General features: G+C 52.3%; 8 protein-coding genes across 8 annotated transcripts; 6 read left to right on the top strand and 2 right to left on the bottom strand.

The window, feature by feature from the left end:
* Positions 1-1,167: 1,167 nt before the first annotated feature.
* AYO20_02197 (hypothetical protein) lies at positions 1,168-2,950 on the top strand (the record flags this gene model as incomplete). The annotated part of the gene is made up of 7 exons (XM_022640502.1): positions 1,168-1,403; positions 1,464-1,605; positions 1,649-1,869; positions 1,923-2,287; positions 2,345-2,672; positions 2,734-2,798; positions 2,853-2,950. 7 exons carry the CDS (start codon positions 1,168-1,170, stop codon positions 2,948-2,950), a joined length of 1,455 nt encoding a protein of 484 aa, XP_022503559.1.
* Positions 2,951-4,793: 1,843 nt separating this feature from the next.
* AYO20_02198 (hypothetical protein) lies at positions 4,794-5,759 on the top strand (the record flags this gene model as incomplete). The annotated part of the gene is made up of 1 exon (XM_022640503.1): positions 4,794-5,759. The coding sequence occupies one exon, from the start codon at positions 4,794-4,796 to the stop codon at positions 5,757-5,759; it is 966 nt and encodes a 321-aa protein (XP_022503560.1).
* Positions 5,760-6,872: 1,113 nt separating this feature from the next.
* On the top strand, positions 6,873-10,135 carry AYO20_02199 (hypothetical protein; the record flags this gene model as incomplete). Its single annotated transcript, XM_022640504.1, has 2 exons — positions 6,873-7,098; positions 7,152-10,135. The coding sequence occupies 2 exons, from the start codon at positions 6,873-6,875 to the stop codon at positions 10,133-10,135; spliced, it is 3,210 nt and encodes a 1,069-aa protein (XP_022503561.1).
* Positions 10,136-10,520: 385 nt separating this feature from the next.
* AYO20_02200 (hypothetical protein) lies at positions 10,521-11,898 on the bottom strand (the record flags this gene model as incomplete). The annotated part of the gene is made up of 2 exons (XM_022640505.1): positions 10,521-11,817; positions 11,873-11,898. The coding sequence occupies 2 exons, from the start codon at positions 11,896-11,898 to the stop codon at positions 10,521-10,523; spliced, it is 1,323 nt and encodes a 440-aa protein (XP_022503562.1).
* A 709-nt stretch (positions 11,899-12,607) lies between these two features.
* Positions 12,608-13,581, top strand: AYO20_02201 (hypothetical protein; the record flags this gene model as incomplete). The annotated part of the gene is made up of 2 exons (XM_022640506.1): positions 12,608-12,653; positions 12,821-13,581. 2 exons carry the CDS (start codon positions 12,608-12,610, stop codon positions 13,579-13,581), a joined length of 807 nt encoding a protein of 268 aa, XP_022503563.1.
* A 111-nt stretch (positions 13,582-13,692) lies between these two features.
* On the top strand, positions 13,693-14,124 carry AYO20_02202 (S-methyl-5'-thioadenosine phosphorylase; the record flags this gene model as incomplete). The annotated part of the gene is made up of 2 exons (XM_022640507.1): positions 13,693-13,773; positions 13,879-14,124. The coding sequence occupies 2 exons, from the start codon at positions 13,693-13,695 to the stop codon at positions 14,122-14,124; spliced, it is 327 nt and encodes a 108-aa protein (XP_022503564.1).
* Positions 14,125-18,066: 3,942 nt separating this feature from the next.
* On the top strand, positions 18,067-19,862 carry AYO20_02203 (hypothetical protein; the record flags this gene model as incomplete). The annotated part of the gene is made up of 3 exons (XM_022640508.1): positions 18,067-18,302; positions 18,363-18,427; positions 18,481-19,862. 3 exons carry the CDS (start codon positions 18,067-18,069, stop codon positions 19,860-19,862), a joined length of 1,683 nt encoding a protein of 560 aa, XP_022503565.1.
* Positions 19,863-21,482: 1,620 nt separating this feature from the next.
* AYO20_02204 (hypothetical protein) lies at positions 21,483-23,492 on the bottom strand (the record flags this gene model as incomplete). The annotated part of the gene is made up of 3 exons (XM_022640509.1): positions 21,483-23,006; positions 23,053-23,199; positions 23,262-23,492. 3 exons carry the CDS (start codon positions 23,490-23,492, stop codon positions 21,483-21,485), a joined length of 1,902 nt encoding a protein of 633 aa, XP_022503566.1.
* Between the last annotated feature and the right edge of the window lie 273 nt (positions 23,493-23,765).

Genomic DNA, 23,765 nt, shown 5'->3' on the forward strand with positions numbered 1-23,765 from the left:
GCCATCTCCCGTCCTGGCCACCGTCCAAGGAGACCCATGAGTGCGAGTGCGAAGCGTAGACTTCCCCCATGTCAGTCACGCACTTTGTCCGGATACATGATTCTGCTCGCCTTCGGCCATGGTCGCGTCCCGCATTGTGTGATAGTGATTTCAACGGGCATAGTGGCGTGCATCTAGCTCAGCCGTTGAACGTAGCGTTGAGGTTGGCAAATCTCAGACTGCCGGGGATGATTGGATGTGTTCGAACTGCAGGAACAGACCTGAGATCCCGCTTGAGATCCACCTTGACGTGCCAAGATGCGGATCAGGAGGCTTCCGCAACTTAAACCTGCCTTAAACCTGGTGGGTGCCTGGAGATCTCGTGGCTAAGACTTTCTGGGCTGAGACACAGCATGGTCTCGCACAATCTCTGGGCCAGCGTGGCAGGCTGGCAGGCTATTCATGGACCTCTGGGCTGCGACACCGCCGTGACAGCACATTGTCCCCTCGCCACGCAAACCTAGACGGGAAATCCGAGGATCGTCATCGATATGGTGGTGACTCTGCCTGCTTTACCAATGATATCTCACAGTCAGAGGGATCATCAACTTGGGTCCGCACTGATCAGAGACATTGTATCTGCTTGCGCCGGCGACATGGCCTGGCACCTTCCTCATGTGCGATAGGAAATGTTCCCTATCTTGTTGGAACTTGATTTCCAGTTCCTCGCTAACGGGGTTTAATTTCAACGCCAACTTCTGAACTGTCCCCATGGAACATTATTGGACAGGGTTCATGCACCCAGAGAAATATTGTGGCGGGCATGGCTGGCATGGCTGGACATGCGCCTCCAATAACGCGAGATCAAACGTTTTCCAGAGCTCGTTTCGGACACCGGTCATGTTCAGCCAGTACCGAGTCCGAATCTAGAGTTTACTGTCCCTGCCCGGGGCGAAAGGCTACTCCCACTTCTGCGCGTCGAGCACATGTCTCACAGCTCACGAGCGTGTCTCAGGAGAACAGTCTGGTAGAGCACATGAAAGTCGCCACCCATGCCGATCTATTTGGGTGAACTGCCTACAACAGCTCGACGCAAGAGTTGAATGCCGCTACGTTATCATTGTCTCGCAGTCACCTTGACGGCCTTTGTGTGTCAGTCAGTCTCGGGCAAAGACGACGAGAGAGAAGATGCCGTCGCCGATCGCAAACTCTCATGACCCCGACTTCGTCTATGCAGCGCATCAAGCAAGTCATCCAAGTCCCCAGATGCAAAGTCACAGCAACGACGAGGTCGCATCGATAGAGAACTATGGCTATGATCGTACCCGAGACGGCTCCGAGGAGGATCTCTTCCGAGGCTTCAACAGCTATCGTGTGAGCGGGATGCGCAACCATGAGTTCAAGACTTATCTGCTGGACGGAAAGTGAGTTGCTTTTCCATTTGTCCCCTCTCTAAGTATTCGAGCATCATTGACATCAAGCAGGATTGAGAAACCTTGGACTGCGGACAAGAAATACAAAGCGCCTCGCAAGGGCAATTGGTATATCCTCGGAGGGCTTCTCCTTGCGATAGCTGTCAGCGCAGTTGTGAACTGGAGGATCGCGGTCGGCGTTCCCAACCACGAGGTTCGGCTTCCCATTTGCGTCTGACTGTGCTTCACTGACACAGAGTCTTCCTTTGCAGTATTGTCTAGTCCTGGACGATTCCTTCAGCACCCTCGATAAATCCATCTGGAGTCATCAAGTCCAACTTGACGGGTTTGGGACGGGCTCATTCGACTGGACAACAACGGATGGCCGAAACGCCTTTACTGATGGAGATGGACTTCACATCGTTCCCACTTTCACAACTGCCACAACCGATATTACTGAAGGCCAACTATACAAGGGGTCAGTAGTTACACGGCCCCTGGGCTGCTGAAAGATTCTAACCTGTGGATCAGTTATCATCTGAACTTGGAACAGTCCAAACATGGTGACGGTTCATGCACAGCCAGCACAACTGCGGAATACTATGCCGATGAATGCAGCCGGACCTCCAACATTTCCTCCCACACAATCATAAACCCCGTGAGATCAGCACGCCTTACTACGCAAGGTGCCAAATCGATCCTGTATGGTCGTGTTGAAGTCGTGGCCAAGGTGCCAAAGGGCGATTGGCTCTGGCCGGCAATCTGGATGATGCCCGAAGATTCTGTATATGGAATCTGGCCGCTGAGTGGCGAGATTGACATTATGGAAAGTCGCGGTAATGCGCGTGGCTACAGAAACGGCGGAAGAGAGGCAGTCTCAAGCACAATCCATTGGGGTGAGCGAATCTCAGTCTCGGTTTCGAGAGTGACCTTGTTGAACTGAAACACGTCAGGTACCTCGTGGAAGACCGACAACTTCTTCAGAACCACACAACAACGCAAGATTCAAAGAACAGACTATTCCGAAGGTTTTCACACGTTCGGGCTCGAGTGGTCTAAAGATTACCTTTACACATGGGTCGACAATCGACTGCAGCAAGTTCTCTACGTCGACTTCACGAAACAGGATCTATGGCAACGCGGCCATTTCCAAGGTGACTACGAAAACGGGACGCAGACCATTAACCCCTGGTACCTTTCAACCAACAAGAATGCACCTTTCGATCAAAAATTCTACCTGATTCTCAATGTTGCGGTCGGGAGTCGCAATGGCTGGTTCGCGTACGTTTTGACTGGCTGCCTTGGTTCTTTTGTTTCACCATCGCTGACACATGTTATACAGGGACGGAGTTGGTGGCAAGCCATGGGTTGACGGAAGAGACTCTGCAGCCTCTGACTTCTATGGCGGTGAGTCCAGTGTGACCTGTTACCTCTCACAATCCATGCTGACACGTCAATTAGCCAGGTCCGAGTGGGAACCGAGCTGGGGAACGGGAAACGAACGCGGTCTGACGGTCAAGAATGTCAAAATGTGGCAGCAAGGTAAATGCAACACATAGAACACCAATGGAATGTAGACTAGTACGCAAATGGGAGGTGGACTAGCACACGAATGGGATGGACACAATGGAAGGGCATTTTCGAGGCTTAGTTATACTCAAGTAAAGACGAACTCGGTACCTAGCGAGCCGTATATGGCAATTAGATTTTTCGTGCTCGATTAATAGAGGTACGAAGAGTGGGCATATACTGTGGTTTATGTACCTCGTAGGTACTCGGTACCAAATACATGATTGCCTAGGGACCTTGTACTGGAGAGGTGTGTCGAGTTACCAGGAAGCATCTTCCTGGGCCCAATAGTTTCGGGTTTTGTTACACCTATTAATTTCGTAGTCTGTGACTTTTCCCCCAGCCTGAGAAGTAATACCTACGTTCCGAGTGCATAGGAACCATACTACACGCCCTCCAAGTCAACGGTTTGCTGCCGTAGATATCATAAGCTGTGTATTGTCTGTTTACCCTGTACGAGGTACTAAAGGCGTGTATGTATATAACTGTCGACGTTCCTGCTCGTCAGGTCACTCCTCACCGAACCTCACCCGCCTTCCCTTCTCCTGTTCTCGATGCACGTACACACCCGCCAGTTCCGCCCTCGGAGGGGCAATCTACAAATCTCTCTTCTCAATAACTCAGCTGATGCGCGGGTGGCGCTCCTTTCCATCTGGGTCTGGTTGGGGAAACGAATAGCCGGACCCTGCTCTCGCCCTCCAGCCCATCGAACGCGCTCGACGGTCGGGTCGCTGCGGCCGCATTGCTGTGGAACAAGCGGTATCCCCCGGATGTCGCAATCAGGGCGGAATCAGTTGTAGGTTTCGTGGTGGTGGTGATGGTGGTGGTGGTGCACGATGATGTCGAGAAGAGGAACGACGCTCGAACAAAGGCGACAAACAACCCCACACAGACGTCTCGTGCACTTCGGCCATCTCGGAACCCATGACTAACCCAGCTACATGATAGTTGATCTCATAGTTGCAAAGGTACCCTGGGTGTAGATACCACAGATGGAAATGCTGCGGTATCTGTATCTTGGTCTGGGATCACTCAGAGCACGCACCACTTCTAGATCATGAAGTGGACGTGGTTTTCTGTCTTGATGGATTCTCATTCTCGGATGGAGCGGCGATTGTCTCTGCCAAAAAGAGGCGGGAGGGAGGTAAGTTGAAGGATGAGCAAGCTTGGAGGTTTGCCTACGTCGATAGACTCTAGTTCCCATCTCTCTGGATGGATATACATACCTTCCAGTTTGGGGTGGCTAGAATCACCCCCCTTCCGGAACTCTGAGTTCATGTCGAGGTCTAGTCTGATGTGCTGCCGCATAGCCAATGGCTGCTGGGGTTTGGGATTGGTTGAGGAAAAGAGTCATCACGTCGAAAGTCAGGTTCTCTCCCAGGCCACACTTCGGCGACTGGTAAGGCTGACACGCTGAATGGCAAGGCTGAGGAATGTCTTGGCAGGGTCATGACCTCAAAGCCCCGCCGGCAAGGCAACGGTTCTTGGTCCATTCCAAAGGACTGCGCCTCCGACTGCTGAGCGAATTTTGTAACATCTTCATGCCCGCTCCGTCTGAGCACGTCAGACGAACAATTCGCAATCGAGACGAATACATGGGACAATAGCAATCACGACAGTGCACTGTCCCCGCCATCGCACATGCACCCACCTGAACTCTTCCCCTCGTCAGCTGCCGAGTTGCACCATGATCTCGTTTCAGCCGTCCAGTCCTCGCAACCCTCCACCAGTCTTACAGTAACAGCCACATCTATACTCTTCAGTATAGCGACAGCAGCTGCTTCTCCTCCTCTTACCGTCATATCTTCGCCGACTCCATCACCCTCTTCAAGCATGTCCGATGACAAGAGCAGTGGCGAATGCAAACTACTGGGCCCTTTCGCTATATTGGTGCAGGGAGCGCTGGGCGCTTTGGCACTATTATCCCTGGTTTACAAGAGATGGAGAGAAAGACCACAGCGACCTCTCAAGGTCTGGTCTTTTGACGTGTCCAAACAAGTCGTCGGGTCGATTTTACTCCATCTATTAAACCTCCTCATGTCGCTTTTCTCCTCTGGCAAGATAGGTGAGACTGTGGTGAATGCAACAGCAAGTACACCCGGGTCTGAAACAATCGCGGAATACCAACCAAATCCCTGCTCATTTTACCTGCTCAATCTGGCCATTGACACGACCATCGGGATCCCCATCCTGATCGGCATACTCAAGATTTTGACGATCGGTGCACGGTATACACCTCTCGCAAATCCTCCCGAATCGATCGAATCCGGAAATTATAGCACACCCCCCAAGGCCTCCTGGTGGGCAAAGCAGTGCCTGCTCTACTTTTTAGGACTGATAGGCATGAAGATTTGTGTATTTATTATTTTTCAACTTTGCCCTTGGTTAGGACCCGTTGGAGACTGGGCACTTGGATGGACAGAAGGCAACGAGGCTGTTCAGGTTGCATTTGTCATGTTCATCTTTCCCTTGATTATGAACGCAGCCCAGTACTATATCATCGACACATTCATCAAACAGAAGAAGGGACCACAAGATGACAGCGAAGAAGAGATAGAGCATGAAAGAGGTGAAGAGCATGGTTCTTTGTTGCCAGATGCGGGATCCGATCATGGCCACTCACTCGATGAGGACGAGGTCTGCAAAGCCAAAAGTTCGGCCTCCAGCCAGCTCGAGAGGGTCATCTCATACGACCCGGACAAGGACGGGCACGTGGTTGAGAACGAACGACCAGGCGAAAGCAGCAGCTTGACAGCTCACGCCGAGGAGGAAGGCTTGGAGGACCGGCCTCGGATATGATTTGGGATGTTTGTTTGCATTGCTTTGGATGGAGTACCGAAAATGGGAAAGTAGCCGCATGGGAGCTCACGGGACCTGGTATATTTGGATAGTGGCAAAGACGAATACACGCATGAAGGACCAGACCGCCACATGCGGACGGCCTGAGTTGTTATGGACAATCTCTGCATTTCGATTACGTCTGATGTTACTCCGCATCAACGATTCTGGGGATTCGGTTCCCTTTGTAAAATCTGAATGGAGATCGTGACCTCTATCCCTGCGCTCAACGGTTTGAGCATCTCCAAACAAGTACACATCATCCTGTAGACGCCGACGCTAAGCGGCGCGAGGCGGGAGAGGTTGGGTAATCGGGGGGGGCAGCTGATAGGGCGGTGCCCCTGCGCCGCCTGCGTGGCGATGGATCTGGTTAAGAGGGGCTCCATCTGTACCTGAAAGCCCTTTCGCTCGGAAGGTCGCTATCCAATTGCGGGGGAAACTGGGCGATGTTGTCTCGTAACAAGTTCCTGAATTCTCTCATTCCATCTCATTCCAGTAGCCCATGTGATGTAGTTTGATGAAAATTCTTTTTTGCTCGCGGGGCGTGTCCGTCTTGAAAGATTCTATTGTATAAAAACGGCTCACGGATCCGCCCTTGCTGCGCCCAACGAAACCCTCCATTCACATTTCCCCAAAGCCACTGAACACTTTGCGTGTACTTCCGCCCCAAAGCCGTGTTTCAGCTGCGGTGAGACTTCTAGCTATCCGATATCTTTCTATTTCTCTTATCGAACCGGCACTATTGGCGATCACAAGGGTCTGACGGAGGCCGTTATCCTGTGGCCAGCCTCATTTAGTCTCGTTTGTTCTCATAATCAGTCCAATTCCCGCTGCAACGGCCATACCAGAAACCCCTCAGGGGCATAGGCTGCGGCTGACAGGCTCACCTATCAAGACAGTACACCGTTAGCTGAACCTACCCGTTACCCGTACAAAAGAGCTCCCGGGCTCGACGTCTGCCTCTGCTGCATTCATCTTCCATCTTACATTCCCTTGGTTTTGTCGTTCACTGTTCTGGTCTGCCATCAAAATCGCGTCTTGTCTTCCCTGACCACACTCGTTTTCTGAACGACCATGGATCATCTCTCAGTCAACGGCGACCAGCCGCTGAATCCGGCAAGACACAAGCTGGTTGAGCAAGTCATCAGGACACCAGGGAGACAACCCTCCCCGCAACCGACTTTGCTAGGAGTGCCCGGGGCCTCCCAATCCAATCAATCGTTACATCGTATCCTGTCGGACCATAGTCCCGGATATGTGGCTCCTCAATTCGAAGGCAAGAGGGCGCAAATGGAAGAGGGTACGTCCGCAGATCATGGTAACAATAACGAAGAGAAGCTGACAGAAGCGCAGTTATGGACCTCATCGAAGAGAAGGGCTTTCTGCCCACCGAATTTATTGCCTCCGAGACCGAATGGTTCTACAATTCCCTGGGAATCGACGACATGTACTTCTCCACGGAAACCGTCGAAGCCGTGGCAAGCAACATCCTTTCGTTGTATGCGGCCAAGCTCGCAGCGTATGCCCGGGATGACAAGAAGCTCGAGATCAGATTGGCCAAAGAGGCCTCGGATCATGCGGTCTACATTGACACAAGCAAGCCTGGAATAAGCATCATTGACGGGCCGAGATACGAACAGAGAATTGACGAGAAATACATCGACGGTTCTACACCCTCAAAGAGCTTCCGTGTCGAGTCCTTCCGATCGAACAATGCTCTGCCGGAGAATCCGGACGAGTCGCTGCGATGCTATTTCGTTTACGAGTGTCAATTCAAGAACCCGACTCCTGGGTCCAATGAGACGGACATCGAGGTCATCGGTGAGAAGCGGTTTCTGCAAAAGGCAACACAGAAAACCAAAGAGATCTACCAAGAGATTATCACCTATGCGGTTTCCCGGACTGGCCCAGTCATCGAGATGTTCGAGATGGAGGGCACCCGAGAAAAGAGACTGGTTATTGCCTACCGTCAAGGGTCGGCCATGGGCGTGTTCAGTGCCCTGTCAGATCTCTACCACTACTACGGAGTCACGAGCTCTCGCAAATACGTCGAGCAGTTCTCCAACGGCATCACAGTTGTCTCTCTTTACTTGAAACCGGCCAGCAATGAAATTGCCAAGTCGAGATACCCCCCAATCGAGGCATCGATCCATCAAATCATCAAAGAGGTCTCTTTGCTGTTCTGCGTCCCTCAGAACAAACTTCAGGGACAGTTCGCAAGTGGGAATCTGAGCTTACAAGAGAGCATCTACGCCCACTGCGTGCACGTCTTTGTCCAGCAGTTTCTCAACCGGCTCGGCTCCGAGTATACGTCGTTGGTCGCGGCGTTGAAAGGAGACACCAACGCCAATGCGGAGCTGCTTTCAAAGATCAAGAAGCGGCTGCGAACAGAGACGTTCACCTCAGACTATATCCTCGAAATCATCAACAAGTACCCCGAGCTCATTCGTAATCTGTACTTGTCCTTTGCAAGCACCCACTACGTGCAGACTCGAGGTGAGCAGGATGATTTTATCCCCACGCTCAGCTATTTGCGGTTGGACGTGCAAAACGTTATGGACGATGCAGCATTGGCTGAGATGGTGTCAACGACCACCCAGAACCAACACGACGAGATGGTCATGCAATACTTTTTGACCTTCAACCGAGCAGTCTTGAAGACCAACTTCTACACTCCGACCAAGGTGGCACTCAGCTTCCGTCTCAAGCCCAGCACCGAATTCCTACCCGAGCATGAATATCCACAGCCGCTGTACGGGATGTTCTTGGTCATTGGGTCAGAGTTCAGGGGATTCCATCTTCGGTTCCGCGACATTGCGCGTGGTGGCATTCGGATCGTCAAGTCTCGTAACAAGGAACTTTACGCAATCAATGCCCGGACTCAATTCGACGAAAACTACAACCTTGCCAACACTCAGCAGAGAAAGAACAAGGACATCCCGGAGGGCGGCTCCAAGGGTGTTATCCTTCTTGATTGGCAACATCAAGACAAGGCTCGTGTAGCCTTTGAGAAATATATCGACAGCATTATGGATCTTCTTCTCCCTCCCACGAGCCCTGGTATCAAGGATCCCATCGTTGATCTGCATGGACAGGAGGAGATCCTGTTCATGGGTCCCGACGAGAATACCGCCGACCTCGTGGACTGGGCTACAGAACATGCCCGTGCCAGAGGAGCGCCGTGGTGGAAGTCCTTCTTTACCGGCAAGAGCCCCAAACTGGGTGGTATTCCCCACGACGCATACGGAATGACGACTCTGTCAGTCCGCGAGTATGTTCTGGGCATTTATCGCAAGCTGAACCTGGATCCGAGCAAAATCAGAAAGCTGCAGACCGGTGGTCCAGACGGCGACTTGGGATCTAACGAAATTCTCCTCAGCAAAGAGAAGTACACGGCCATCGTTGATGGCTCTGGTGTCCTTGTTGACCCGGAAGGGCTGGATCACGACGAGTTGATCCGCCTAGCCAAGAAGCGAGTGATGATCTCGCAATACGATATCTCCAAATTGTCACCACAAGGATACCGCGTGCTGGTGGAGGAGAACAACGTGACATTGCCTTCTGGCGAAAAGGTCCACAACGGCATGACCTTCCGCAACACATTCCACCTCCGCGATGCTTCACAATACGACCTCTTTGTGCCTTGCGGTGGTCGGCCGGAATCCATCGACCTGTCGAGCGCTGGCAAGCTGATCGTGGACGGCAAATGCAAGATCCCATACATTGTCGAGGGCGCCAATCTGTTCATCACGCAAGACGCCAAGCTTCGCCTTGAAAAGGCTGGCTGTGTTATATACAAAGATGCCTCGGCCAACAAGGGCGGCGTCACTTCGTCGTCACTCGAGGTCCTGGCAAGCTTGTCCTTTGACGACCAGGGATTCATTGAGAACATGTGTGTTCACAGTGATGGAACTGTCCCTGAGTTCTACAAGACATATGTGAAAGAAGTACAAGAGACGATCAAGCGCAATGCTCGACTCGAGTTTGAAGCCATCTGGCGTGAACACGAAGCCACGGGGGTGCCTCGCTCCACCCTCTCGGACCAACTGTCTCTCGCCATCACGAAACTAGACGAAGACCTCCAAAACTTCAATGATCTATGGAACAACAAGACTCTTAGACATCAGGTTTTCAAAGAGGCGCTGCCCAAGACGCTACAGGACAAGGTGGGACTGGACAAGATCTTGAGCCGTGTGCCGGACAACTATCTCAAGTCCATCTTTGGCAGTTTCTTGGCCAGTCGATTTGTGTACGAGTACGGAGCGACGCCCAGTCAGTTTGCGTTTTTTGATTTTATGAGTAAGAGGCTCGCGGGAGCCATCTCCAACGGGCAGTGATAGGGCAGGACGGTCATAAGACGGAGCGGGTGGACAATGGGAGAAGACAAAAAGGGCCAATATTGAATGGGACGAGCATGTTAAACGGTAAATGGTAAATGATGTTCAGCGAGACGCGAGCAATAGCAATGAATGGCGATGAACGATGAAGCAATTTATAGCATGACACTACCTATCTTGTCTCTTCCTTGCTCCATGCGCACTTTTTGTTTCTGATGCGTCTATTACCTGTCACGCCCCTGGAGGTATAGTCTTTACTAGGCACTGGGTAAGTATGTCCGGGAGATGAGTAGTTGCGGTAGACCCGGATGGAAGATGATCTTGAGTGTGAGCCTACGTCGTCGACTGAGGAGTGGGCCAGCGAGCGAGCGGGCTACGGTCGTGGCTAAGGTCGCAGGCGTGCTCGTGTGGGATGGATTGGTGTTGGGCCTTTCGGGTGCACAGCCGTGGCGGTTGGTGCCCTGGATGTGGGAGCTCGTCGTACTGGCGCTGAAGCTGAGGCAACAGAGAGATGTGTCGACGCCAACGCGGATACTTTCGTTGCTGGGCCCTTGCTATCCGCCTGCGTAGCGACCTGTGCACCAGGCTTCTCGTCTAGGTCGTGAGGGCGAACGTGAGGGAGAACATCTTCTTTCCCTTCTTCATCGTCATGACCACCACCACCACCACCACCACCAATAGACTTTCTATCTCCATCTCCCTCTCCCTCCGGCACCTCCGACCCCTCCACTTTCTTCCGTTTCTCCCTCTCCTTCCGCTTGACCTTCTTCTCGCGGTTCCGTCGCGTGCGCCTCTCCCGCTCCGTCTCCTCGGTCGCCTTGGCCTGAGCGGCGAGTTCTTGGCGCAGAGCGAGCCGCCGACGGAGGAGGATGCGGCGTTTCTTGGACGGTCGCTTTGAGCTTGACGAGGAGGACGAGGTCGATGAGGTGGGCGGTTGCGCACCGGCGGATATACCTTTTCCGCGGAGGAGTTGGACGTGGATCAGCCGCCACGGGAGCGCGGCGCCGGGCCATTTTGTCCGTGTTGCTTGAGAGATGATGTCGGCGGTCGACACGGCGACGTCGGCGTACTGTGTCCGTAACGCTTGTGTGGCCTCGTCCGGCAGCGCAGAGGTGAAGTAGTACGAGTCGGGGCGGTGAGGACGGAGGAAATGCGCGTTTTCCAGGGATAACGACTCCTCAAGCGCCGCGGGCTCGGGGGTTCGTGATAGCCTGATCCGGGTGTCTGCGATGGTCGTCGTCGTCGTCGTCACATCGTCCTGAGAAGGTCCAGGCCTCGTAGCGGAAGTAGTGGTGGTAGGCCTGGACTTCTTTGACGAGGTGAATAGCCGGAACTGGAACTCTAGAGGTTCTTCCTCTCCTCCTCCTCCTCCTCCTCCTCCTCCTTCTTCTTCTTCTTCTCCTTCCTGCTGCGGGTTGACCGCCAATTCAGATGCGGACTTTGTTGGTGCTGTTCGATCTGATTCCCGCTTCGTCTTCGTCTTCTGCTTCGGCGACGACACTTTTGGCACAGCCACAAACTCGTATTCGAACCCATAGCTTGGTCTCAAAACATTCTCCCCGTCATCGCTAAAGTGTGTTGCTGGGGGTGGCGATACAGATCTTCTCGACCCCCGAGAACCTGGGAGTGTGTCGTCGACATCATCGTCGTGGTCGTCTCGAAACAATTCCGATCTTTTGACCCTTTTATCGGTCAACAAAATTGACGAGTACGTCTCTGGTCAGGGGAAACACCTACCTTTTTGCATCTGGGACTTCGAACATGTTTGTTTCTGATATCACGGACCAACAGACCAGAGAAACGCCCTCGTACGTATGAGTGAATAGGGGTTATGGATTCTCAGAAGTCGCAATGAATTTATCCTTTTTTCAGGAAAGATGAAAAATTCCCTGGCCCTTTTGGACGTTCAGGGCTATAGCAACAGCGACAGTGACGACGAGACAGATGCGTCGATCATATCATACCATATCATGACAAAGCCTGGCACACCATATCCACTCGTTTCGTTTCACAGCCACGGGTTGGATGGACATATACCTCGTACCTCGCAATGTGATGTGATGGCGCAATTTGTCCGTGGTGGTTACTCGGTAGAATCTTTCTCGGTAACAAGTTGATCCGAACCCCGACTTTCCCAAAAACGTGCGTATAACCCTCCAATGAATGGGTTGGACATCCATACCGAGTACAAACGTCTTGCGTCTTATTTATGAGTTGCTCAACTATTGAGATTCTACGCCGATTAGACATCGACCTCTCTACAATCTACAGGTTGAATCTGTGGTCACACTGACAAAAACTACCCTCGCTCTCTCGCTTTCTAGGCTTGAGTGTTTCTTGTGCCGCATATTTTATTTTCATTTTGGCTCCGCCGAAATTTTTCCCGAGAGAGGCATCGAGTTTTGACGCTCACTGTTTCTCACCACCGAATTGCAAAAAAAGGATAACTGAAGATCGAGGGCGAGATCAAAAATGGAGGTCAAGATCGACCCGGAACATATACCGACCTCATATGCAGGTGTGTAACCTATGTCTGCGTCTGCTCTGCTCTGCCCTGCCCATGCATCTGCACATCCATCTGGTTTCAATGCCCCACTTTCGCCGCCGTCGTCTATTATAAATGTCTCTTGGAGCCATGGAATGACTCAGTCGACTGATCGTTGTATATAAATTTGCCCCGTGCAGGTCCCGTCCACATCGCCGTCATAGGTGGCACCGGGCTCGAACATCTGCCTGATTTCCACAAAGCCGCCGTCCTCACCGTCAACACACCCTGGGGCACGCCCTCGTCGCCCATCACCATCCTTGAGCACCCGTCGCCGACTACCGGCAACCCAATCCCCATCGCCTTCCTGGCCCGCCATGGCCCATACCACGCCCTGGCGCCCCACGAAGTCCCCTCGCGCGCAAACATCGCCGCCCTGCGCCACATCGGCGTGAGGTGCATCATCGCCTTTTCCGCCGCGGGCAGTCTGGCCGAGGAGGTCAAGCCGAGGGATTTCGTCGTCCCGACTCAGGTCATTGATCGGACCAAGGGGGTCAGACCCTGGACGTTCTTCGAGGACGGTGTCGTTTGTCACATCCCCTTTGCGGATCCGTTCGATGCAAAGGTGGGGGATGTGGTGAGACGGTGCGGCCATAGTTTGGAGGGCGACGGGGTCGTGTTGCACGATTCTGGCACCTTGATTGTCATGGGTAAGTTTTCATTTCGAGATTTCTTCCCCTTGCATTACCATCGACCATCGGTCGGGTATGGCACGCCTCTGATGTATGCATTCCTCTTTCATGAGGTCTGGACAAGTGAGCGGCTTGGCTTGAGAGCAGATGAAGCCGCCAGACAGGGTCAAGCCGACGTGCAGTCCAGCGGGTGTACTTCGCGCCGGCTGGATTCTGCGGCAGCGAGGGTGATTCGGCTCGATGCGAAAATCATAGAGCTCAAGCTGTAACGACGTTCTTTGGCATGGCTAACCATCTCTCACCGGACTTCAGAAGGACCGCAGTTTAGCACTCGCGCCGAGTCGAACTTGTACCGTTCGTGGGGTGGCACCGTTATCAATATGTCGACCTTACCAGAAGCCAAGCTCGCGGCAGAAGCCGAAATTGCATACCAGGTTATCCTGATGAGCACAGACTATGATGTACGTGCCCCTCCAACACTGTGTTCGCATTGACATTCCAAAGTCTTCGTGGCCATCGCTCCTCTACACTGCACTGTCCAATTTGTCTAACACGTGAATGAACAGTGCTGGCACGATGTCCACGGCGACGTTTCCGTCGAGATGGTCATGGGCCACATGCGCGCCAACGCCGTCAACGCCCGCCGCTTCATCGCCGCTGTGCTGGACGAGCTCTCCAAAGAAGAACATGACGACCTCGTCCAAGCTACGCATCTTGCCGGGGCGAGGAAGTTCGGCGTCAGCACGTATCCCGAGGGACGGGGAGAGAAAGCACTCGAGAAGCTGAGGTGGTTGTTCGAGGGCTATTTCTGAGGCCCGGAGCATGATGATTTTACACGACACCGAATAGACACGGGGACACACACTGAAGCTGTCAGCTCATCACCGGCAGGTAGAATAGAGAGTGAGAAGGGGAAGGGAGAGACCTTTCCAAGGCTCGGCTTCAACGTCAGAGCTCACAATGACATGACTTCAAGACTGTCACGACGGGGGTGAAGATGCGCAGGAACCACTCAATAACCCGCAAAGTGTTGTAATTTGCCTAACCGCCGATTCTCGCGCTTGGAAACTTCTTTGGATCTTCATCTTGCCGCGATTCTGCCTAAACAGAATCGAATTCTTTTCTGTTATTGGAAATTGGCGTCAAATTCCTAGACCGTCGCGACCTTCGTCGCCGTTGGCAATTTGCAAAACAAGGAGGGCCGATCTAGAACTATGCCGGACGATCGTTGCTAGCCTTGCAATCGTGCGTGCTGCAAATATGTAACTCTAACTCTTCCCCAGGGGTTTCCAAATTTGAGAGGTCTGGAACGCATGTCGAGACATTCTTCAATATATGACGCTGGTGGCAAAGAATCTGCAAACTCTGTGACCGAATGTCAACATTCTTACACGTGTTCAAGCTTCGATATACACGGTAGTGAAGCTTGTCGAGCGTATTTGCCCAACACGTGGCAGGTCTCAGGCTCCAACAAGGCTGTAACGCTGCAGTAAACGCCACGACATGAACAGACGTCAGGAGCAGCCTTCCAAGAGTGTGATGGCCTTGTTAGGCCAGGAGCTCGCAGGCAAACGGCCAATTGCACTGTCGGGTCGATATTCCTTAAACAAGACAGTATTCGTTAAAAGACGATCACGTGAACTGGTGACCTGAACGCGCTCATTGTTGATATTGATTCTTGGCAGACACGTCTCTCACTGGGAGCCTCAAAGCTGACTTCTCGACCACATTAGCCCATACGAGAATTGCAGCGCTCCTGGAGCACTCCGGACCATCGGAAGAGCATGGTGTTTGACATAATATTCGACTGAGACAGCTATTGAAGCAATCGTCCGAGCTCCACGAACAACACGGGGTAGGATGCTGATCACAGATCGCGTCGCCCTGGTCTGTGCAAGCTCAGTTGCAGGCAATATTTGGAGCTGCACAAGTCGCACCAGGAAATTTCCCGGGCATGGTAGTGTCACACCGAGCGGGGGAATTGGTTATCATCTCGATTCTCGACGACACATACAAGAATTGCTTCTGGTACCCCTCAGTCAGCCTTTAACGGGGCCGCATGGCTGCGTCACCAGAACGGGTTGAGAACTTACTGATGGAGCTTTCGAACCAATCTCGACGCAATGCGACCTTGGCGGTTTAGAAGTCCGGAGTTGGTCATACGACTATGTATGTAAATCAAGGAACCAGCAAAATAGCCCATCAATAAATGACGTAGAAGAGAGTCTCATGGTCGGCAGGTCGGCGAATATCCTTGCTGGCTGTGCTGTTGATTGAGAGCCATCTTCAAATGGACAATGTGGGGGATCGGTGGTTGAACGCCCTAGCCGATAACAATCTTGATTAGTGTGAAACAAGCTTGCCGAAAACAAGGACCTCTGTGCTGTGTAGCTTGACAAAATGTGCTTCAGCTCTGTCGTGGTGGTTCATGAGGCAGAGGACTCCATTCCAATACAAGGGGCCGAAAGTCGCTTGCCAGCGATGAGCCTTGCGAATTTTGCGTAAACACGTGCCTCATTGGCACGGTGTCTCCGGGGACAACAGCCACAGCCGAGAAGATGAAGCAGTCTAGGGCCTTAAACCATGCTTGAAGTGGACTAAGTATCAGCGGTGCTGATGGCCAACCGTGATAAGGACAGAGAGGATGGCGCAATCCATCTATTGAAAGACCGGAGGGGGTCATGTCCTTCTGCTGGTGCCCACGTGAATTCAGAATGGAGTAATCGGTACTGTACGAGCAATTGATGTTCAATATTCGGACAAGTATGTGCTGTGGTCTTTTCCAGCCATGAAGGCAAATTTCAGCATCTAGGCCTGGACGACGGTTTGAAAAGCCTAAGAATAACTTCACGGATGTGTCCAGGCCTTCCCGTTCAGCTCATCCTCATCCGTGCTCTTATGACAACTTGATTTCCGCACGCGCCCTTCTGTGTAGGGTAATAACACAGTGCTCTTCAGGCCCGGAATTATCGGTATGGAGTTCGGTTGGCTTGACTGTGCTGAGATGGAGAAACGAGACTAGAGGACAAAAACAGAGCACAGCAGCTTCGACGTGTAGCTCTACCAGATGTGATAGGCCGATAGAGGTCGGTTATTGCACGGGGCAACCTCGCGTCATGGCGCATGAACCTTGTCGGGTCCTGCGCAAGGATGGAGTCCGAAGTTTGCAGGATGCGCTGAAGGTTCTTTAGCCTTCCTAACAGAGCGTTAGCTTTGTGAGAAGAGGTTTCGTGCCCAAATGAGTAGCTCTCCATCCTCTGTGATGGATTGAGAGCGACGCATCGGATAGGACGGTGTTGCGAAGCGCTACAGAGATGAACTGAGGAAAAGATTTTCAATCGAGATCCAAATATGGGTCGACAATATTGCGAACCGACAATTGGGCTTGATCATCGGGTGGTGATCAGCCGATCAGAAGATGGTATCGAGGCTATGACATCGTTTTTGCATGACAGCTTGGGTGACGGGGAACAGTAGATAGAGTCCACGATGAGGATACCGCTGAGTGGGCGTGTGATAAAACGAGGAACCTGAAAAAACATGGTGTTGCAATCAAGGTGGAGAAAAGCTCTAACAAGGACAAAGATTGTTAAATGCTTTAAGGTTCCTATAGGTAGTAGGCCTTAGACCTGGTCGCCCACTGCGAGGCTCCAGGTACAGAAACTTGACCTGTTAGACTGGGGCCTTTCCAGGCTGTGGAGGTGGAGCCCGAGGGCGACTGTGGGTTCTGGTTAAGCAGGAATGGGTAATACGCCACGGGCGTCGGGGCGGCGCAGCTGAGGTACCTGCTCCAGGCTGCCCCTAAGGCATGTGAGTTCCCTAGGTAGACTAACTATTCGGTACTCATATGGTTGAAGTATTCCTAGAATTCTGGTCTGTGTGTCAATGGGACATGTGCGTGTGCTCGTTTCGAACGGTAACTCCCCTGGCGGTAATTATACTTGATTATTCGACCCATATTCACGAGTACGAGGGATCATCCAGTGCCTCCAGCGGCTGTCAGTGCCAGTGCCAGTGACAGAGCCAAGCGGTTGTTCGGCGCCAACCAGACTTCTGGATTCACAGCAACTACCACAGGCGGGCCCCGCAGTGCGTCTCTAGGCCCTTTGGGGCTCTTGGTCTCTGTACCTTGCAGACTGCAGTGCTCCGAGCGAGGCCCAGTGAAGGCCGGCTAAGCTGATTTTGCTCCCACCGTCGCCCGCCCACTTCTCCAACTTCAATGCTGCCCAGCAACAACACACACCTGACTTTGCACCAGCCTTAAAACTCTCTTCTCCCCTCCTTCTTCAAGCCACCGAGCTGCAGGTTAGACGCTTCTTCTCAGTCTTCTGTCTCCTGTCAGTGCGAGAAGGGGTTCCTCGCTCGGTGGTCTGGTGTCTCCGTTGTGCATTGGGTTCCTCGACTTCCTCTTCGCCTTGATCATCACTGGCAGACAGACAGTCGACCACATAACCACGAACCCACGGACCTTTGTGCAGTATGATTGCTTAGAAGCGACCGGTATCAACCTGCCCAAGCCTCGATTGACACCCGCCGGTCAGGATTGCGTTCACCTCCACCGAGATTTCGACCTCGACGTCCTTGTACGACCCGACCCCCTCGGACGAGGTCCAAACGCACAGCGCCTTCTCTGACGGCGTCCACTGACGAGGCTTCTGGAAGGGTGGCTTGTCAATGGAAATATAAGAGGTAGCATTTGAGTCAAGGTCTCGTCATCCGACAACATGATTGAGGCTTCATCACCATTGGCAGCCATGCAACCCCCGGCGTTTTTGGGGCACTGCGGTGGTGGTTACAGAGCGGATGCTCCTCCAGGCTTTGCGTCGTCGTTCGCGGCTGCCAAATCCTTTGCTACGAACAGCTTCAATTTCAGAGATCTATCGATGAAGAAGCCAAAGTCGGACTACTTCAGCCTCAAATCGGTCCGGGGTTCTTCGCCCACGGCCAGCCTGGCTGCCGACCTTTCACAAAACTTCCACATCGACCAGAGGTCTGTCCCCAGCCTGCAATGGAAAGAATGCCGTTCACTTCAGTGCTAACAAGAACTCAGTCCGCAAGTCCCAACTCCGCGGAGGTCACTCTTTCCCAATAGCTTGTTCGCACAGGACGGCCAAAGTGAGTAATGAATGCCATTGGTGCACGAATCTCCCAATTGACGGTCCACGAAGGAAACCTGACAACGCCTCCTATACCATCTTCCTCTCCCGCACCCAATGACATAATGGACATGGACATGGACATCTCACCCCTACCGCACAAAATGCCCTTTTGTACCGCGTCAATACAGCTTCAGTCACCAACGCCAGACCTGACCCCCTCGGATACTTCATTATTGTCGATCCCCTCGCCGCCTTGCGGTTCGCCCACCGAGCCATTTCAGATCAATCTCCCTCAAGACAGGCGGAAACAAGGGTTTTTGCGACCTACATTAACCAGAGCTAAGGGCTTCAGTACAGGCAACCTAGCCCAGAGGCCTACACCCGAAAGTCAACTACCACCATTCAAATTCGGCAATGGCAACTACTCAAGCAAACCTGCAACGTCGTCCTCGCTATCTCTGTCCGAGATATTTGCAGACTCGCCCGGCCAGGAGAAAGCGGCCTCACGATTAGGTGCTCCAGTATTCGCCCCTCCAAGGTCTCGCCCGAGTCTGACTAGTTCTGGTCATGCGTCTCGTAATGGATCTCCTGTCGGGACTCACATGAGAAAGACTTCCAACCCTCTGGTCAGACCTCGAAAGCAGTTCCGACGATCTCTGAGCATGTTTGAACACCCAGAAGACATAATGAAGCAAGAAAAAGAACGGCTCAGCCCTCCACCATTATTACCTTCGATCATGGACGTCGAAGCACCCCATGTTCCTCAATTACCCCACTTCATCCCGGAAGATGAGACAGGTTGTCTGCCTAGGATATCAAAGGAGACTATGGTTTCAATCCTAGATGGACATTTCGATCATCTCTATGAGAAACGGGTGATCATCGACTGCCGATTCGAGTACGAGTATGACGGTGGTCATATTGAAGGTGCTGTAAATTTCAACGACAAGGAAAAGCTGTCTGCTCAACTTTTCGACGTGGAGCCCACTCCGAGAGCTCTCCTTATCTTTCACTGTGAATATTCTGCTCATCGAGCCCCTCTTATGGCGAAATTCATCCGCAACAAAGACCGGGCAGTTAATGCTGATCGCTACCCGGCGCTCACTTACCCTGAAGCCTACATCTTAGATGGAGGCTATAGCACTTTTTTCAAGGACTATCGATCCCGATGCTATCCTCAAAACTATGTTGAGATGGACGCAAAAGAACATATCCTTGACTGTGAACGCGGTCTCGGAAAAGTGAAACAACGATCCAAACTTCTCCGAGCCCAGACGTTTGCCTTTGGCCAACATTCGCCCTCTCTCGACTCCAGTCCCACTGCCATGGGACGGAGGACCCTGGACTGCGACATGGACCTGGACATGACTTTACAGTATACTCCTGTTGCTGGACCAAGACCTGGGGTCGATGCCCTGCGCGCCCGCAACCATCGAATGCTGTCATATTAGCGGTATTCCCCCTCTTCAACCTCAATCGCGTTTTTAGCCCGGCGTTAGGAACGGTGTTACATCATCTTTCAGGGGTCATTTGGGCGTCGGATGAGCTGAGCCTTGGACGCGACCTGCTCGCGGAGTTCATCTTTTGAGCTTTTAGCGAGTAATACCCCCGGAATTCGTACCTGTTCTTTGTTTGTCCTTCACTCTGCTATACCAGCGAGTGGGCAGAGCTTGGCTGACCGGGTCCTGGTTGGAGGAACTTTGCACATGACATTTTTCTTTACTGTTTTAAGACGATCTTCAGCGTTGGAGCTTGGAGACAACGATACCACTACCAGAGCGAATTGGTCCAGATGGTGGACCACCTTTTCCTTTTTCAACTTTTTTCAATACGCCTTTGTGTGTACTTGTCAAGTCGCAGATATGGGACTGTCCTCAGGCAGAATCACCCTTGCGACCCTAAAATGGAACAAATCCAAACCGATTCAAACCTTGGACTTCTTCACAATTATTGATCTCTCGCTTCAGCAAACTCTCGCTCTTCTCAAATCTGCTGTCAGGCCATGTATTTCTTGATTGCTGTGCTGTTTTTCCGACCTGGCATATCTGTGTTGTGTATCTTGGGTCCCCTTTTCAACTGTTCGAATACTTGGGCAGGCTATCTGTGACTGTTCACAGGCGTTTGGCTGGTTGGTTGTAGCATCGAACAGAATAAACGGGGCGGGGCGGCAGCCAGTTATGCCCAGTTTGAAACATCACACCTGCTGGTACAGCTTAACCCGGCAGAGGATGAGTCGTGGTGCGCATTGTGTTTCACACAAGCGACTCAGTTTGCTACGAGCATATCAACATTAGCAAGCCTATCGGATAGATCAGAGCAGGGTCGCAGTACTTCCTGTGGCACGGATAGATAGCTTACAAGAAATGAGGCCAACATGAACACAAGGCTGTTTACTGGTTTGACACGCTTCGTTTTCCTGCATTTTCACCTACGCAGAAGGCCATTCATTCCTTGTCTTGATCTCCGTGTCTGTAACTACCGTGATATCACTGCCCTTGTCGAATATCAACATCTCAAGCCCTCACAGTCTACTAAGTAGTACATTGCTCTTTTCTCTTTTCTAGTTCCCACAAGCTCAAATTCACATACATACTCGTACACATTGACGACAACTAGTCTAGAGTGAATTCCGTTTGCGTATTGGAGTGCACCTCCTGCTTTGCCTCTTGCTCTCACATTCTTTTCCCCTTCCTGTTTCATTCTTCCTTTTCGTTCTTCTCCTTCAGTCCGGTTGGCTCCCCGTCTGGTGATTCTCAGATCCGTCTTTGGTGGTGCGACCGACCGAAAGAAATCACTCTCGATCTCTTTGATCCCCGTCTTTCTGTTTTCCCGTGTGGTTTATTCCTGTTTCCCCTGGCGTTTTGGGGCATTGTATTTCGCCGGCCTTCTTCTTAACCTCTTGCCCTCCTGCTTGATTCCTTTTTTCTTTTCTTTTCCTAGATTGTCGTTCTACATTCTTACTCCTCTTCCTCGTCTGCTTCATGTGTCGAACCAGCATCTGATGTCGGTGCGTTCGTCGTCGTTGAAGTTGAGGTCATCATCGACATCCTCCCCTCGAGGATTGCGCCTTCCTAAAACACATCCACGGTCTTGCACAGCTGGGCGAATCCATCCGTCATGATCAAATCACAGAAATAAGATCTCAGCGCTGTCGCCTGCGTCGGCTCGGGTAGCCTGGACCAGGCCTCGAGGCGGGACTGGGCGGATGAAAGGTTGAAGGATGAATCTGCAGAGAGACACTCTTGTGCGAGACCGAGGAGGGCGACGTCGGCCGGAGCAGGTGCTGAAGACCGTGGGATTTGCGAATGCAGGAATGTTTGTGGTTCCTGGTGGGACGAGAATGATCTGGGCTGAGCGAGGGAGATGTTGTGGCCCTGAAAGACTGGCGATGCTGGAGTCGCAGCGTCCATGATGATCTGATCTGCTGGCGTACACGGTGGAAGCGCCGCATTGTAGACGTCTCGGTCTCTGTCCTCGACAGGTTCTACCGAAACACTCGAAAGTGCCTGAGAGCGAGTCAGACGCCTGTTGACCGTGCCGCCGAGGCATGGACTGCCCTGAGCCGGGGCCTGGTCTGCCTCGTACTCTGTTTCGTCAATTTCCATGCTTCCAGTCTGGTTCAACCCGATCGAGTTATTTGCCATACGTGGAATGCTTCGGGGCTTAATGATGATCGTACTGTTCGGCAGCATACTGTATTCTGGTTGTTGACGTAATTCATCAACAGTCGGCACCCCCTTGTCTTCTTGGGCTCTCTTTGTGGTGGTCGTAGTCCTCTTACGTGTTGCGGCGGCGGATCGGGGCTTTTTCGTAGCTGGAGTTTTTGTGGCTTTGTTCGTTGCGCTTCGCTTTTCCCGACCCTTTGTGGTTTCGATGGTGGTAAGTTCTGAGTCGACTTCCACATCCGTGCCGGCCTTGTCATTTCTCCCCTTTCTACTGATGGGATTGCCCCCTTCGCCTCCTTGCATTGAAGTCTGGTTGTTGACTTCAGAAGTCACTAGCCTCGATGCTAAGTGCCCACCGCGGAGTCCTAGGCCTGTGCCCCCCCTGGAGGTTTGAAGCCTAGAGCTATCATGAGACGCTCTTGTTGATCGTCGGCCATGTGAGTCGCCAGCGCCCTCGGCCTCTGTTCGGCTGTGCATACCGTGGGTCCTGAGCTGCTGTTTCTCGGCAACAAGAGTGGTGGCCGTGCTGAGTGATATGTTTGATTTGGCATATGTAGGCCCAAGGGCGGGCGGTGGCAGTGTGCTCGAAGAATACTGTGCTGACTGTGGTGGCGCCAGAAATATCTGTGGAGGAGGAGGCATTGCAGACTGCACTCCCGGGCCTGGCTGCGACAGCGAAAGAGCAATCATGTCATCGTGTGCAGTGTGTTTCTTCTTGCCGGGCAGTGATGATTCGTTCTGAGAAGCAGAGTCGCCGGGTGCTGGTGGATTCGGCGCAGCTGACCTCGTCGCTTCTGACCTTGTCGCTGCTCGTGACTTAAGAGTTGGAAAGGTGGCGGGATCAAGTATAGGCACATTCGCCCGCGAAAGTATTCTCATCGCTTTGCAGTAGTCTTCCTCCTTGGAGAAGCGAATCTGAAATCGTCGGATCTGAAGTCTGGTGAGCAATGAAGGCTTGGATATGGGTCTTAGTCACCTGTCCACAAGGCAGAGGGTATTTAATCGCAATGATAGACACTTGGAATAAGACGGTGACGAGAGGGACAGTGTCAGTTGCATCATTCGGTATCTGCATTATAGCACGATGTGCCTCGACCGACAAAGCATGGAGGTCGAGCTCTTCCTGTAAGCTGATGAGCCCTGTACGCAGTAAGAACAGAGAGGTACTGAAGCGGTTATCTCTACCATGACTTCGGGATCATGCAAGACTTTGAACGTTTGTCTTTCCTCAACTCGACCATCCTCCAGTTGAACTGGACTGGTCTCAAAGATTGCAAAGAGAGTATCTTTGCTATGGAGATGGATCCAGGGGATGGGAACGATGCTTTCATTCGGCATGGTAGCATAGGAGAATTTCTCTAGAGGCAGACACAAAGGAAATGATTGCGAGAGGTTTGCAGTTGTTTGCGAAGGCATCGTGACGTGACTGCACAGAGCTACAATGGGACATTACCATGAAGATATGGAAGAAATGGTGGCATAGAATGCTTGGGCAGTGTGTCATTGGAGTTGAATACCAAGTACCGAGTAGGAGTGAAGAATGAAGCGGAGGGCGGAGGGCGACGACGAGAGTTGGAACCGCTTTTCTGGGTCTTTGGGCGAGGCGGCGGCCAGTCGGAAATGTTGATCCGCGCGGCTGGAGCCGAGAAGTGAAGGGCCGCTTCAAAAGGGCAAAATGCGCAAAATGCG

Source organism: Fonsecaea nubica (assembly GCF_001646965.1).
Source record: "Fonsecaea nubica strain CBS 269.64 chromosome Unknown Scaff9, whole genome shotgun sequence".
Classification (NCBI taxonomy): domain Eukaryota; kingdom Fungi; phylum Ascomycota; class Eurotiomycetes; order Chaetothyriales; family Herpotrichiellaceae; genus Fonsecaea; species Fonsecaea nubica.